Raw genomic sequence first — 16,003 nt, forward strand, 5'->3', positions numbered from 1 at the left:
AGCACTCATTACTGAGCTAATAAGCTGCTGCAATACTGAGACAAATACGCAATAACTTTACAGGGTCTGCACATGTCAAGGGATCCACTCTTTCACCATGCTGTAAACAGGATACATCTGGTGTCAGCAGCCCTTAGCATGCACACCACAAGTGGTATGCGAGCCCATTTCTCGTGGCATGCGGGGCAGGAGCTCAGTCCCACCCCTTCCCACTACACAGCCAGGAGCTTGTGCTGTGGTTCCAGTCTCAGCCACACAGCTACAGGCTGGAGCACTAGCTCCAACTTCCTGCTGGGGGAGGAAACGAAGGGGGAGGGTTAAGAGGCGCACACATCCCTGGGGCTGCCCCTGTCCAGCCTAGGTGTGCAGCTCCCATGAGCTAAGGGGTTAGCTCCCCTTCCCCTCCCCCGAACCTCTTCTTGGCTTACAGGCTTCTTGCTACAGGAGGGGCCAGGGTTGGACCTGCTCTGTAGGGCCAGGGCTGGGCAGCCAACACATATGGCAAGCCAGGCTGCTCCCGGCGGGCTGTGCATGGGGGGTGGGGAGCCCTTTCCCCAGCAGCCCTCTGCACTTGGCTGGACTGGAGCCATCTCTGAGCAGTCCCAGGCTCTGCCTGCCCCAGCCCAGGAGCTGCAGCCTGCAGGCAAAGGGCTAGTATAGGCAGGGAAGAGACTCCCCTCCCCCCCCCCCCCCGCCTCTCTCACCCCAGCGCTGCTGCCCTATCAATGAGTATGCTGGAGGCACAGAGACGTGGGGGAAAGAAGATGCAGGGGCAGGATGGGAGAGGAAAGGGGTTGCACTGAGGGGCATATAGCGATGTGGGGAGCAAGGCTGGAGCAGAGGGAACGTATGAGTGGGGATACAATTTGCAGAAGCTGCATTTTTCTTTTACTCCCCACTTCTTTGCCTCCTGCCCCCAACTCGTTATTTTGCTGCATTCTCACCCTCACCTTTTCTGCGTCACTCCCCCAACCTCTACCCACCCCCAAACTCCCTCTCATGCCCCCACACCCTCTCCTGCTGCCAAACTCCCTTCCAGACTCTACCATCCTCATCCCGTCCTGCATCCCTGTACCACTTGTTGGCAGCCCTGTCCCACACATTGAGCCCCTCGTTTTTGTTCCCACCCCAGAGCCTAAAGGGCTCCATAAGATCCACTAACTCTGGAACCCCAGAAAAGTAAATCTGGCCTATGGGAAGCCCTGGACCTCAGTTCTCCCTGTCTTCTCCTTGTCCCGTGGGGCACCAGAAGAGTGAGGTGCCTCAGCTGGGGGCCACATAGTGAGTGTTGGGGGGTTTTGTAGGAGTTTTTTTGCTTCTCATTTCTGTAGTTCCCAAATAATTTCTGTATGTCAGTGACCCTCAACCCAAAAAAGTTTCCCATACCTGCCATAAATAAAGAAAACATTGAAACCTTTAATATTGGACATAATATTTTCCTTTATGTAAAATGAAGTTTGAAACCAACATGAGGAAGTTAAAATGCTTAATCTGTTTAATAAATTTAAATTAAACCGTTCTCAGCGGCAGTACTAGCAAATCGGCTTAGGTGTAAATATTTTATTAATAGTGAGTTTCCATTAGCAACTGGTGGTCCACAAAGATTTGCATTGACACAGGTGGTCCAAGTGGCATGCGGTGGAGAGAGGCCCTACCCCCGTCCTGGGAGAGTGGCACAGCCCAAGGCAAAAAGTTAAATCTTTGCACGCCATGTCAGAAAGTTTGCTGACCCCTGGGATACACAGTTACAGCTACTGCCACTAGCTCCCATTAGGAAAGCAATTTAGCTGTAATGTGCTTTCAGCACTTTAAGGCTTGCTTTTCACTTAAATCAATCTACCTATGTTCCTCCCACAGCAGATATATAGTTTAGCCCACATAAGTCCTGATATGGACAACCATTATATTGGCAAAATAATTCCTCCACTAACCTATCACCTCTTAAAGGGGATCAGCTACACTAGTGGAAAAACCCTTTCTATCTCCGTAACAAGTATCTATGCCATGATGCTACATTGTCCGTGTGACATTAGCACCTGTAACAGACAAGTCATAAACAGACGTAGATAAATTGAACTAATGTAACCAATGAACATGAAAAGTTCATCCATACCTTGGGGCCAAGGGATACGTGAAGTCCTTGTATCAAAGTTTTCAGTTTTATGATCTCAGACCAAATCAATCCCATTGAGTCCTATTAGTGCATTCCTTGCTATTTAAACTCCCTCCAAGGAAGTAGAGGCTCATGAACCTGCCAGGCATGGGAGTGAGTGTGTCTGACAAATAAGATGCAGTTGAGGCTTTTGGGATCAGGGAGAAGATGTATCTCCTTAATTTTTGTGTGGGGACAGGAAACAGATGGGAGTTGCTGGCCCACTGCATCCTACACTATTACCTGATACTTTCTTACGTTGTCATTTCTGCAAAAATAATGAGCAGTAAAATAGCGAATAGTGAAAAAGCTTCAGCATCGCTACATTGATGGGACAGTTCAGAATACTCAGAGCTATTACTTCATGCTGTCTGCAGATTCAAGTACATTCATTTCACATTCTGATTCTTAGCAACCAAATACAAGAGACTTTTTAAAATGACAAATCACAACATGCACAGGCTATAGCATCTCAAATCATGTTCATATGCACTCCAAACCTCACTTCATTTAAGCCACTGTGCTTGGAATTTGCTTCTACCAAAGACGTGCCACACCACAGAATACACAAGCCTCAAAACACTGGAAAACATGCGATCTCTGTCATAAAGCTATACCCACATTGATTCAGCTTCTGTGCTCAGCTGCTAGCTAAAGTACATTTTTATCCTTCTATGCTAGGGCTGCTTCACATGATGTAAGCTATGTCCAGATGTTAAATTCTAATCACTGAGGGCTTGACCTCAGCTTCCAAGATGATCATTCTGAGAAAGATAGGAAGCTACCCATGCTAGATCTGATTACTGGTCCATCAAGTCCAGAATACCTCCATAAATAAGGCAGCCACCGCCTGAAACTTCAGAAGGCAAGAAAACCCTATAAAATCACCTTGCTGACCACACAATGCAGAAGCAGCTCAGCTATGGGTCCTGACTTGTGAGAAGATTTCCAAGGCAGGTTACTTATTACTTACATGCCTCAGATCAGGATCTCGAGGATGAGACATGAGAGCCACTATGGTATTTGGACAACCACCTATCAAATTATGCACCAAAATTATAAAATGGGCAAAATCTTGTGGTAGTTGTTTCTCTAAAGTCCCAGCTCTGGGAATCATCAGAATCTCCATTAGTCTTCATAAAAAGGAGGGTTAGTTTCTACCCCATGTAGTTGTGAAGAAAAAGTTTGAAAATAGGAAATCCTGAAAGCAAAGAAAAAGCTGACATTTTGAAAAAAAAAATCCCATGATTTGTTGAGCCTGAATTCATGAGTTGTGAATGGCCAGCATCAGCAATTGAGAGGTGGTTGCAAATAATTATTCAGACTGCACAGCTAAATGCAGTACAAAGTTTTGCTCAGGTGCATGGGACAAGCTCTGGGAACATGTTTTCCTGCTCATCCCCTCACACACAAGGAACGATTTGAAGCAGAGTTTTATTGTGTAGCTATGTTCTATAGGGAGCTAGACTTTGTTGGTGTGGGACAGCATAGTGAAACTTACCTATGACATCGTCATTACAGGTATGTCACTCTCCTGCCATTTGTTGAATCTGAGGCAGATGAATTGATACAGTGATGGGTAATAGTGAAGGTTATTGGTAACTATGCCTTGGGGGTTGGTATAAGAGACACAGGAGTAGCCTTATATCACAGGCAGCAGTCTGATTCAATACAGCTGCAGCCAATGGTAACTGCATTGCATGCTGTAGAGAGCAGGGAGGTTTTGGTAACAGTGTTAACAGAGCTTTCAATGTGACAGCATTAATAGAGCTTTCAAATAATTTAATACTTCTTTACAGAAACAAAGCTTTACTCACATAAAACTAAGAGAAAAGCTAAAGCTCAATCAACCCATCATGATGGTGATGCTTTTACTCATCTTGTGAACACGCATCTTGTTAATGCATTTAAGAAAACCACTGGTATTGTAAATGACTGATATTTGTAGCCACGCCTACTGAGATACACAGGCATGAAGGCTTTGTCTTGAAGCAAAAATGTGAGTCAAGTTATTGTTTAAATCACTGCACACAAGCCACTTAACAGAAGACTGATTCCATAAATAATGAAAAATGCGAGAGGCACATATTCCAAAGGATAAGTATGTATTTGTATCAGAACTAGTAGTTCAAAAACCAAATACATACCTAAGCTAGATGCATGATCTCTCATTAAACTCATCCATTAAGCATCAGTGTAAGTAGCTCCATTGTTTGCAGCAGAACTACAGCACTATGAGTTAGAAGAGTACCAGACACACAACAGGAGAAAGAGGTTGGGCATCACTTTCATTCAACTGTTGCTGCCTTTTTTGTTTTTATTTACCAACACTTTACTTTTTCCCTCCCCACCGGCCACTTGCTGCGTATTTTTATAAGTTCTTCCTAACCAGCTTGCCCAAGGAATGAACGAGGACAAAATATTTTTGGACAATAAGGGAGTTAAGAGTCCCTTAATGACGTAATAGAATAGGATGCGTAGTGCTTTGTAATAATGAAATATAGCAAGATCCCAGACTATAAAACCTTGCAATATAAAATGAGATTCATTTAACAGACATTGTTCTTAGGTATGTGACTTATATGGACATCACTGTAATACAGAATTCAGCTGTGCATTTATAACAATGTTAGGGATGTTAGAGTATAACTGCATAAAATGTTAGCAGTTACACAACTTCTTGAAATTCCCCAGGGGCGAGGCTGACAGCCAATGTTCTCCAGTCCCACTCTCAGGGAGCCCTCTGATCCCACGCTACTACCTCTATCATAGGCAGCAATCCTGGGAATGGGAGGGGGCAAGTGGATCTGGTGCTCTTGGAGAGCTGGCTTAAAAAGCCCGCTCCCACCTTCCCCTCCCCCACTTCCTCTAACACAGGAAGGGTGGAGAAGTAATGTGTGTAGTCATCTACATGCTGACATCCCTAAACAATGCTAGTCCTTTTTTCAATATAGCAATTCCATAATTAACCTTATGATCCCAAATGATTCAAATCAACTTGTCTATTAACATTAATACAGCATTTTTGTAATAGTGACAGACTAGGTATATTTTGTTTGCTAACACAGCAAATTCACTTTGTGTAACTGGTTTTGAAAAGGAAAAGAAAAAGAAACTAAAATATATTTCTGCTATGTCAGTATTAAATTAAAGCACCACAAACATTTATCTTCTGCTAAGGAAAAACTTATAAGGTCAGCTCACAATACCTTCCAGTTAGGCCCCAACGGTCCTCTCTTGGTTTTCACCGACTGAAACAATACTGGGTCCTCATCAGCTTTATAGTCCTGAAAAAAAGCAAAAAGCTAGAGAGTCAGAGGAAAAGCAGAAACACACTGCCACCAGCACAAAGCAGCACTTAAAATCACTGAGCCAAACAGAAATAGAAGGGAACCTCAAGAAGTCATCAAATCTAGTCCTGCAATATGTCAAGATCAAGTAAACCGAGCCCATACCTGATGGGTGCTTGATAGGTGATTTTAAAAACTTCCGATCGCGATTCCTCAACCTCCCTTGGAAGTCTGATACAGAACTTAACTACCCTCATAGTTAGCAAGTTCTCTCCATTACCTAATCTAAACCTCCCTTCCAGTTGATTAAGATCTTTACTTCTTGTACTACCTTCAGTAAATATGGAGAACATATGGAGTGCTTTTTATAACAGCACTCACCATAGAAAGACTTAACAGGTCTCCCTTAGCATTCTTTTCTCAAAGCTCACTTTTAACCTTCTCTCTTAGGTCAGGTTTTCTAACCTTTGTAACATTTTTACAGCTCTCCTCTAGACTATCTCCACTTTGTCCACATCTTTTTGAGGTGTAGCACACAGAACTGAACACAATTTGTGACCTTATTAATGTTAAATATAGCAGGACAATTACTTCCAATTTCTTATATACGACACTCCTATTAATAAACCCCAGTAAATCCTTTTCAACAGTATCACCAAGATAACAATGTCCCCCCATATAGCAGTTGTGCACTTGATTCTGACTTCTTAAGTGAACTACTTTCTTTATGTTTTTATTGACTTCCATTTGTTGGATACAGACCAATTCTCCAGTTTTTTAAAGGCGTTATGCAGTCTAATCCTACAAAGTCCTTGCAAACCTTCTCAGTTAGCATCACCCAAAAGTTTTATAAGCATGTTCTTCGCTCCATTATACAAGTCATTAATAAAAATACTGACTAGTACCAGACCATAATTGACTTCTGCAAGAGTACCCCGCCCCCAATACACCCTCCTAATCTAACAGCAAACTAATGATAATTATTTTGAGCATGGTCTTTCAATCAGTTGTGCATCCACTTTATGGTTCTCATCTAGACCACATTTCCCTAGTTTTCTTGTGGGACTGTACCAAATGCATTCTTTAAAACCAATATATACCATCTATTGTTTCTCCCCATCCAAAAGGCTAACAGATCTTCATGATTTGCACCTGACAAATCCATGCTAACTTCTTCATAACCCAATTATCTTCTAGTCTGTTTACAAACTACTTTAATAATCTGAGCCAGTGTCTCTCATATTCAGCTAGGTAGTCTAATTTCCCAGGTCCTCTGATGCTTTTTAAAAACAGATTCTACATTTGTTCTCTTCGTCTTCTGGGACCTCAATTGTCCTTCATGAGTTCTGAGACTGCATCAGCTAATCAACTTAAACCTTCCTTGCTGCAATTTAAGCCCATGGCTTCTTGTCCTATCCTCAGAGGCCAAGGAGAACAATTTTTCTTTCCCTCCTCCTGTAACAAGCTTTTAGGAGCTTGCAAACTGCCATCATGTCTCCTCTCAGTCTTCTTTTCTAAACTAAACAAGCATAATTCTTTTAGCCTTCTCTCATAGCTCATGTTTTCTAGACCTTCCATCATTTTTGTTGCTCTTCTCTGAACTTCTTCCATTTCTCCACATCCTTCTTGAAATGCGGTGCCCAGAACTGGACACAATACTCCAGCTAAGGCCTAATCAGTGCAGAGTAGAGTGGAAGAATGATTCCTCATATCTTGCTCACGACATTCCTGTTAATGCATCCCAGAATTGTTTGTGCTTTTTTTGCAACAGTGTCAAACTGTTGACTCATATTTAGCTTGTGGTCCACTATGATCCCTAGATCCCTTTCTGCATTGCTCCTTCTTAGACAGTCGCTTCCCCCTTCTGTATGTGTGAAATGGATCTTTCTTTCTTAGTACTTTGCATATGTCCTTATTAAACTTCATCCTATGTACCTCAAACCATTTCTCCAGATCATTTAGAATTATGACCTTATCTCCCAAAGCACTTGCAACCACTCCCAGCTTGGTATCGTCTGCAAACTTTATAAGCGTATTCTCTATGCCATCATCTAAATCAATGTATTTAAAGAACCTCTCCTTGCCTTATGTCCCTTGGTAGGCGTAAGTCATTCTGTGCAGTAGCCTTGCTGGTTTTGTTCCTATATTTGTGGGCTATTCTTTTCACTCCTCCTTGGCAATTTGCCCATTTCTACATTTTGTAGAATTCCTGTTCAATTTTCAGGAAATGACAGAGCTCCTGATGAAACCATACTGGCCTCTCACTATTTTCACTGTCTTTCCTTTGCATCCTTTTGGAGCACTCTGGAAAAGGGTTTTGTTCTCCCATGTATTTTGTTACTCCCCCACCTTGAGCAGCTTCTCCATTGTATGCAGACAAAGATCTCGCTATTGTTACATATTTACATAACTAGGACCCACGAGTTCCCTTTTGAGCCAGATACTCATTATATTAAATATTGTACAAAATCACAGGAAGATACTACCCTGGTCAACAGAGCTTACAGTCTGAATTGACCGAGTATACACACTATATATGCACTCTTGTAATTATCAACTTCCCACAACACTCCCTCAGGCTAGTAATCGCAGATTGGCTGATTTTTTTGTAGACATTACAGCAGAAGCAGCTATAAAATATCTGAGAAGGAACGAGGTAGGCCATATACTCTAACCTGAGACTGAACTGTTCACTTTAAGCAACAGCATAGAACGTTTTTCTACCAACTTGCACAATATAATATAGAAAAATGGCAAGTAACTCAGTTAAAGCTAAACAAAACCAAAGGTTCTAAATGTTTACAAGCTATAATGGACTTTAAGCATTTCTATAGCCCTCATTTATAGGGTGTTACAAGGAGGGACAAAAATTATTCTCCCTAACCTCTGATAATAAATAGGACAAGCAATGGGCTTAAACTGCAGCAAGGGAGATTCAGATTGGACATTTAGAAAAACTTCCTACCTGTCAGGGTGTTAAACACTGGGATAAATTGCCTAGGGAGGTTGTGGAATCTCTCACTGGAGATATTTAAGAGCAGGTTGGACAGACACCTGTCAGGGACGAACTATGGTGCTTGGTCCTGCCGTAAGGGCAGGGGACAGGTTTGATCACCTCTAGATCACCCTTCCATTTCTAGGAGTGTATCTTTGTATTATCAAGCAAGATATTGATTAAGGAGCTAGGACTTAAACAAGTCTGAAGAAACCATTAGTGGTAGGATAAAAGTGCTCCTGGAGTGCCAGACACAATTTTGAATGTCAATTACAAGAAAGCTACTCAAAGATCAATTACAGGAAAAGCCTTATAGAAGCATACCACTAGTAAGGATGGAGAAGTAACAAGAGCACAAGACTCCATGATACACTATAGTAACAGCAAGCCAGCCAACTGATTGTCCATTTGCCTCAAATATTCCAGCAAGACTGTGCAGAGGTAGGTCATAGCATGCATTTTGATAGCATCATGGTGCCATCTGTTATCAAGCCTACTTAAATGCCTGGGACACTATTACATGACAATGTCATCTGTTGGTTAAAGGGGTCAGGGGTCACTGACCCATACAAACTTGGCCAAAAATCAAGCAGCAAAAAAATCCCCCAAACCTTCACTGACATGGCTCTGGAACTAGAGATGTAAAATCCCACTTAATCAGTTAACAGTTTAAAAACCAGCTAAACATGAACCACCACTTAAACGGGGGCAGGTGTGTGTGTGTGGGGGGGGGGGGGGAGGAACAGGCACTCCAGCCCAGCTGAGCTGCTGGTTAACCGTAACCAATAAGCATCATGCGGTAAGGATAATGCTAACTGGTTAACCAGTCACACCCCTTCCCTGAACTGAAGCAAAAAAGAAAAACCCTCAATGACAAGATCTCTGAGAAGCAGAAGAGAAGGTCACTCTTCTCATTCCCCTCGCACACTGGCTCCTCACTCTAGGTACACCACCTCAACAAGAGGTGTAGCGCTTGCAGTGCACTGGCTACAACACTGGGGTGCCAGTGTGGACACCCTGGTATAGTACGGAACCGTGACTGGCCTCTACTGTGTCCCCCACAATGCCTGGTCATGCCTGTCTGGTCATCAATTTGAACTCTATTGCCCTCCCCCTTAGGTGATCAAACCTTGAGACCCCATCCTTTACATTCACTGGGAATTGTGAAAATCCTCTTCCTGTTTGAAAGACATTAAAAGGCCAAGAAAGCAATTCTATGAAAGTGCACTCCATGGCGTTTACTTTGGTCAGAGAGCTTTATCTACCACATTCACAAGTAAAAGAAGGCACAAAAGCACTGCATGTTTGCATTCACAAATCAGTGCCAGATAAATGTAAACCATATATTTTATCCTGAGACTGAGTTCCTATAATACAAATCTCAGAATTTGATACAATAATATTCTGTATGCTGAAGTTTATATTCATTTGTGATTTTGCTGGAATACAGCAGTGAAAGTGTTTGCATGTTCTCTTTTCTATAAGGCTCTCACAGTGAGCAAGTATATTCCTTCATATATGACAGTTTCAACATACAGTACACAACCTTAACTCCCAATTATAGCTGCAAATAAGCAATAGCATGGAATGAGACAGCCTGCTGGCTTTGTTAATATTCTGTCTCCTTAGGATTCCACAGGGGAAAGGGAAAATTGAACATAAAGAAGCCCTTGGCTTTTGATTTACTGTGCTTGCCACCAGCTGGAGACTTCTCATCTCATTAGTTATTTCTGAATACTGGAAGAGAAGACAGCTGTTGCCTTCTTGAATCTCCAGCTCCCAGGTATTCTGAAGTATAATGCTGGCATGCATTTTTTGCAATCCTTTTGAAAGAACAAAAGCAAATTTGCTTTGCAACAAACATTTTAAATGAGTTTCAAGGTACATTAATAGTACAGAAGCAGGATGGATTAAAATAGATTTAAAAAAATCAAATTGATATAAGTTGGATTTTTTATTTAAAAAAATAAATACTACATTTCTCATTTAAAAATAAGTTACAATTAAATCTCATCACAAATGCACTACACCTACACTTACAAGTCTCAAAAAAAAATTAAATGGCTCTAGTCTAGCCAGCCTAACAACTAGCTCTTTCTTCTTGAAAGTTCTGGGCTTTCAATTTCTGTTTCTCAGCAGAACAAAAAGTAGCATGTGCAAAGAGATGTAGGCTGGATAGGATTGTTTTTGTTCTTTGCATATGTGGTAGTGGATCTTGGCAAAGTATAGCAGAGGAGTTACTTAAGATCTCTTAAAGACATAAACAATATATAGGAAAGTCAGCACAGAAAGGAAAGTGGAGTGAGCTGGAAATAAAAATGGAAGACCTTATTCAACACATACACAGCTTCCTATGTTCCCTTCACACTTTTGCTACAGAAAAACGGTCACAGCTTCTGAGTGTAAGACACACTATCTAGGAATATTTTGAAGACACTGATCTCCTGGGTAAGAAAGCAAAACATATCAAGTGTAAGCAATACAAGAAAATGATGCAAGGCTTAGTTGCAAGAATGAAACATCTTAAGGAAAACTGCTTATTGGGAAAAAATAATTTTGATGCAGATGTGGATATGGCTGAATGGATCAACTGGTTAGTAATTTAAATAATTCACTTTCCAATGCATTATTCTTGAAGACTATGCCTTTTAATGCAAGTATGATTTGACAAGTAAATTCCCAAGCTATTGTGCTTTGTTGGATATTACTAGAAAAAAAAGAGTTTAGCTTAGCTAATGCTTACAGCTTGTTTAATTAATTAACTAGGTTTAGAATCTATCACCCAAGTATACAATACTCCTGCAGTAAGAGAAATCTAGAGTTGCCAGGTGCTACTGTCATTCTCTTATATTACATAATACATGCCCCTTATTTTGGAACATCAGGGCCACAATTCATAATGGCAATACCATAAGTCTTTCCCCTATTTTACTTCAGCATAACTCAATTTTCCCACAGAAACCACAAACTATATCATTTTTTGAGAAAAACTGAAGAGCCAATGAGTTCAATGGGGATTACTCCAAAATAAAGAATGGTCCTGCAGCACTTTAGAGACTAACGAAAAATGTAGATGGTATAATCAGCTTTTGTGTGAGCAATCCACTTCTTCAGATGAATGGAGCAAGGGGTCCAGAGGTACAAATAAATAGAAAAAAGAAGGGAAAAAAATCTTGTCAATTAGAGTGCCCGTGCTAAATGAGGCTAATAGTGTGGGCTGTAAGTGCTTGATACTTCACTTTTGATGTTATTGGTGCTGAATGTAGCAGCCCATCCAATTCATGTCTTTGTTCAAACCTTGATTAAAGGCATCAAATTTGCAGATGAAGGCAAGTTCTGCAGCTTTTCCCTCTAGCTGGTTTTTGAAATTGCTTTGTAGTAGTATAATCACTTCTAGATCCATAGTGTCCAGGCAAGTTAAAATGTTCCCCAACAGGTTTCTGTGAGTTACAAATCAGATATTTGAAATGGTGTCCATTAATCCTTTGTCGCAGCGACCGTCCAGTTTGGCCAATATACATGGCAGAGGGGCATTGTTGGCACTTGATGGCACAGATCACATCAGTGGATGTGCAGCTGCATGAGCCTCTGATGTGGTGGCTTATGTGGTTAGGTCCTGTGATGATGTGCCTTGTGTGGACAGATGTGTGGACAGAATTGGCACTGGGGTTTATTGCAAGAGTGGGTTCCTGGATAAGTATGATAGAGGCGAGCAGCGTGGTTGCTGGAAAGAATTTGTTTCAGGTAAAGAAGTTGTCAATAGGCCAATCCTTACCTATCTCCCAAGGTCTGTGAGGGTGAGGAGTCGTCTTCCAGGACAGGTTGTAGGTTTTTAATGATGCGCTGGAGGAATTTAAGTTGGAGGCGGTAAGTGATGACTAGTGGTGCTCTGTTATTTTGTTTGCTGGATCTATATTGAAGAAGCTGAGGGTACTCGTCTGGCTCTGTTAATCTGTTTTTCCACTTCCTTTTAAGTTTTAAGAATGACTGACAGATCTTTTAGGTGCTTGTCTCTCTGGGATTGGAGCAAATCCGGCTATATCTTAGAGCCTGGCTGTAAACAATTTGATTGGGAAATGCATCTTGGATGAAAGGTAGAGGCATACAGGTAAGTATAATAGTTGGTAGGTCTCCAGTATAAGGTGGTGGAAATGCGTCCATCATATAATTGTACTGTAGTGCCAAGGAAGTGGATCTCTCATGGACTGAGCCAAGCTAAGGTTGATGGTGGGGTGGAAATGTTGAAATCCCTGTGGAATTCTTCAAGGGTCTCCTTGCCGTCGGTCCGTATGATGAAGATGTTGTCAATGCAGCGTAGGTAGATTAAGGATATAAGAGGTCGAGAACTGAGCAGGTCAGCCATAAAAATGTCAAAAACAAAGTATCGGGCACTGATAACCTACTTTATTAGCCTCATTTAGCACGGATACTTTTTCTGCTATTTATTCGTACCTTTGAACCTCTTGCTCCATTAACCTGAAGAAGTGGATTATGCCCAGGAACACCCATGATATCAGCTACATTTTTGTTAGTCTCAAAGGTACTACAGGACAATTTGCTGTTTAAGTTTTGTTCAGTTACAGACTGACATGGCTACACCTCAGACTTCCAAAATTAAGTGCACTCTAAGCAGTCAGTCTTCACTTTATTGATAACTTGGTTTAAATCCTTTTTTTTTTTTGTGGTTTAAATCAAATTTGTACAGAAGTATTTTTATACTTCAAGTTACTTTGGTATTTCATATTTTGATGACTGTTTATCATTGCTGTATTTAAACTGCCCAGGTAGAAGGTTGGTTGATTAAATGAGAGAAGGGACTTAAATAAAATTATATTAAAGGGAAGAACAGATTTTATTCAAAACATTTTGCTCTAGACTATTAAACTAGGTAAGAACACTAGCATGTTAGGTGTAGGGATATTCTAAATGAAATTTTTCTAAAATTAAAGCTGGTTTATATGGTCATAAAAAACTATTTGTTCTAATAAACCCAAGTACAACAGAAAGTGAAAAAATACATGCAGACACACAAGTCTCGGTCCTTGTAAATAAGAATATTCTTTGCATTTAGAAACAGCCTTGGATCTCCTAGAACGGTGGTGACAGTGTGCTACAAATGCAGTCTGTATACATTCTAAATGAACAATGGTACATGTCACTATCTGGTGGTGGTACTTGGATGCACCAGAAGCCTCTCCCGTTGCATCAGCATCTGCTTTGAAGAGTGCTCTGAACTACAACCCTGGTTAAAAGAACAGCCCCACTGCAGCTTTAGAATTTAACTAGAATGCTATATAAATATATGTTTTGATATTCATTCACTTCTCAGTGTAATTCACTGGAAAAGTGAGTGTGATCATTTAAAGGAACCTAATCCTATGACCTGTTATCCCTGGTTAGAGAACAGGCTAGATGAGCACTTTTAAAGAAGACAATAAATGCACAGAATAATTGAGACAAGCCACCAGAAGCCCAAACAAACATGGCTAGCATTGGAAATAATGCCTAAAATCTGGGCCAGAAATTCTTGTTGGATATGCCATCCTCCTTCTGGATATGCTTGGAAACTTCTGACAGAACTGGGGATGCTATTTATTTGCACAAGTATTATTGCAATCAGCTCTCTGCTCCAATTTGCTAGATCTGTACAAACAATTATCAAAAGGATAGTTCTTGTACCAGATTTACAGTCTGGATTACAATTTACTATACTAAACGAATAGATACAAGCAAATGGAGTAGGAGAAAGATTTATGGAAGATAGATCCTGTGAAACTAATTTGATACATTTCTGATGACATTACAAATTTGGTTGATAAAAGATGATGATGTAATGTACTTAGGCTTCTGTAAGTTTTTTAATTGCTACCATACATTTTGATTAAAAACTAGAATACAAATTAACATGGCACACATTAGATAGCTTTCGATCTGATAGTTCTCAAAACATAATTGTAAAAAGGGGATTGCCACTGACGGGGGGGGGGGTGTTTGGAATAGGTCTGCAGGGATTGGTTCTTGGCTCTAAGCTAATCAATATTTTTAATCATAATAGTCTCCATTTCAATCTACATAAAATATGAAAATTTTTCTGCTGCATAATTGCAAGGGCCATTATCCCCTTACACAAACTGAAAGAGACTGTTATTGTAATATGCTCATAACAGTTTCTCCTAAGGGGCAATTTACAGCCACAAGCCATCTCCTCACTAACTCTCTCAGATGTCAGAGTCAAAGCAGCTCCTAACATCAGCCTTTCTGTTCATAGTTACAAACTCCTCAACCCCAGCACGCAACTACCTCCTGCAGAGTCTGATGCTCCTCAGTCCCTACTTATTTCCAGAAAAAGAGTAGGAGAACTGCATAGATGAGTACATACTCACTCTCAGGCTAGGTCTAGACTACAGGCTTCTTTCGGAAGAAGTTTTTTTCGGTAGAGATCTTCTGAAAAACTTCTTTTGAAAGAGTGTCCACACTGCAGAAGCACATCAAAAAAGCCATCTCTTTTTTCGAAAGAGTGTCCACACTGAATGGATGCTGCCTCACATGTAAGCTGTGATTGCTATGGACGGAATGGCCACCAGGGCACCTCTTTCCTCTTCTTCTAAAAGAACGCCCTCTTCCCCGTCCACATACGCCTTTTTGTGAAAGAGCTTTTGGAAAAAGGCTTCTTCCTCGTAGAATGAGGATTACCAATGCCAGGAAGACCCCTCTGTTCTTTTGATTATCTTGTGGAAGAACGCAATTGCAGTGTGGACATTCCTCAAGTTTTGTCGGAAAAAAATCTGTTTTTCAAACAAAACTCTGTAGCGAGGACATACTCTAAGATGCATCTGTATGGTTAGAATATTCCAAGACTATTCTAGGACTAAACTATGAACGCGTGTCAATGTCCTCCAGTTCCATCATCAGGTATTTGCTGTCTAGAGCTCATAGCCACAGAAAAGCAGTTAGAGCAGCACTATAGAGGCAGTCATAGTAGCCTTCTCTATGTCATGGGCTGTTTGGGGCACTGTGTTCAGTGTGGGGAAGAGAGAAAGACAAAAGAAATTCAGATAAGAAAGGGAAGCCAGAGACAACAAGAAGGAAACAAGTGAAGCAGAAGGGAGGGGACCTCACTTTTCTAGATAGCAATGAAAAAAAAAAAATCTACCATGTCACCACAGTCTTGAAAAACCCTAAGTAGATTTTTTTTTTTAAGTTAACCATTGGGGAAAGTTTCTAGAAGAGAAAAAAAATATTAAGCCTGGCACCTTTTGAGTAAAAATCTCCACTTGGGAAGAGTTTTAGTTCTAAGCTATAGATGTATTGGTAAATGCTATTTTTTGAGTTTTTAAAAGCCAAGTATTGAGTAACCCTCTTCAATATGAATCCAGACCGGGGTGTGTGCAATGATTTTTGAAGGGGGGCCACTTCATGAATTTTGGAAGTGGTTGTAGACCACCCAGAAAGGAGGGAACCTTGCACAGAAGGTGTGGGTCCAGGAGACTTTGCATACTCCCCTGCCCACAGACCCTGAGTGGCCCATTGGCTTCGGGGCAGGGAAGCATGTGTAGTCTTATTCCC

The 16,003-nt window shown here is 41.0% G+C and overlaps 1 protein-coding gene across 1 annotated transcript in view; it reads right to left on the bottom strand.

The window, feature by feature from the left end:
- Positions 1–16,003, bottom strand: part of PITPNB (phosphatidylinositol transfer protein beta) — a 79,034-nt gene that overhangs the window by 17,884 nt on the left and 45,147 nt on the right. The window contains exon 8 of the mRNA XM_075898908.1: positions 5,362–5,439. Coding sequence (XP_075755023.1) covers positions 5,362–5,439 — 78 coding nt within the window. The remainder of the gene's footprint in view (positions 1–5,361; positions 5,440–16,003) is intronic.

This window comes from Pelodiscus sinensis, chromosome 15, assembly GCF_049634645.1.
Source record: "Pelodiscus sinensis isolate JC-2024 chromosome 15, ASM4963464v1, whole genome shotgun sequence".
Taxonomy (NCBI): domain Eukaryota; kingdom Metazoa; phylum Chordata; order Testudines; family Trionychidae; genus Pelodiscus; species Pelodiscus sinensis.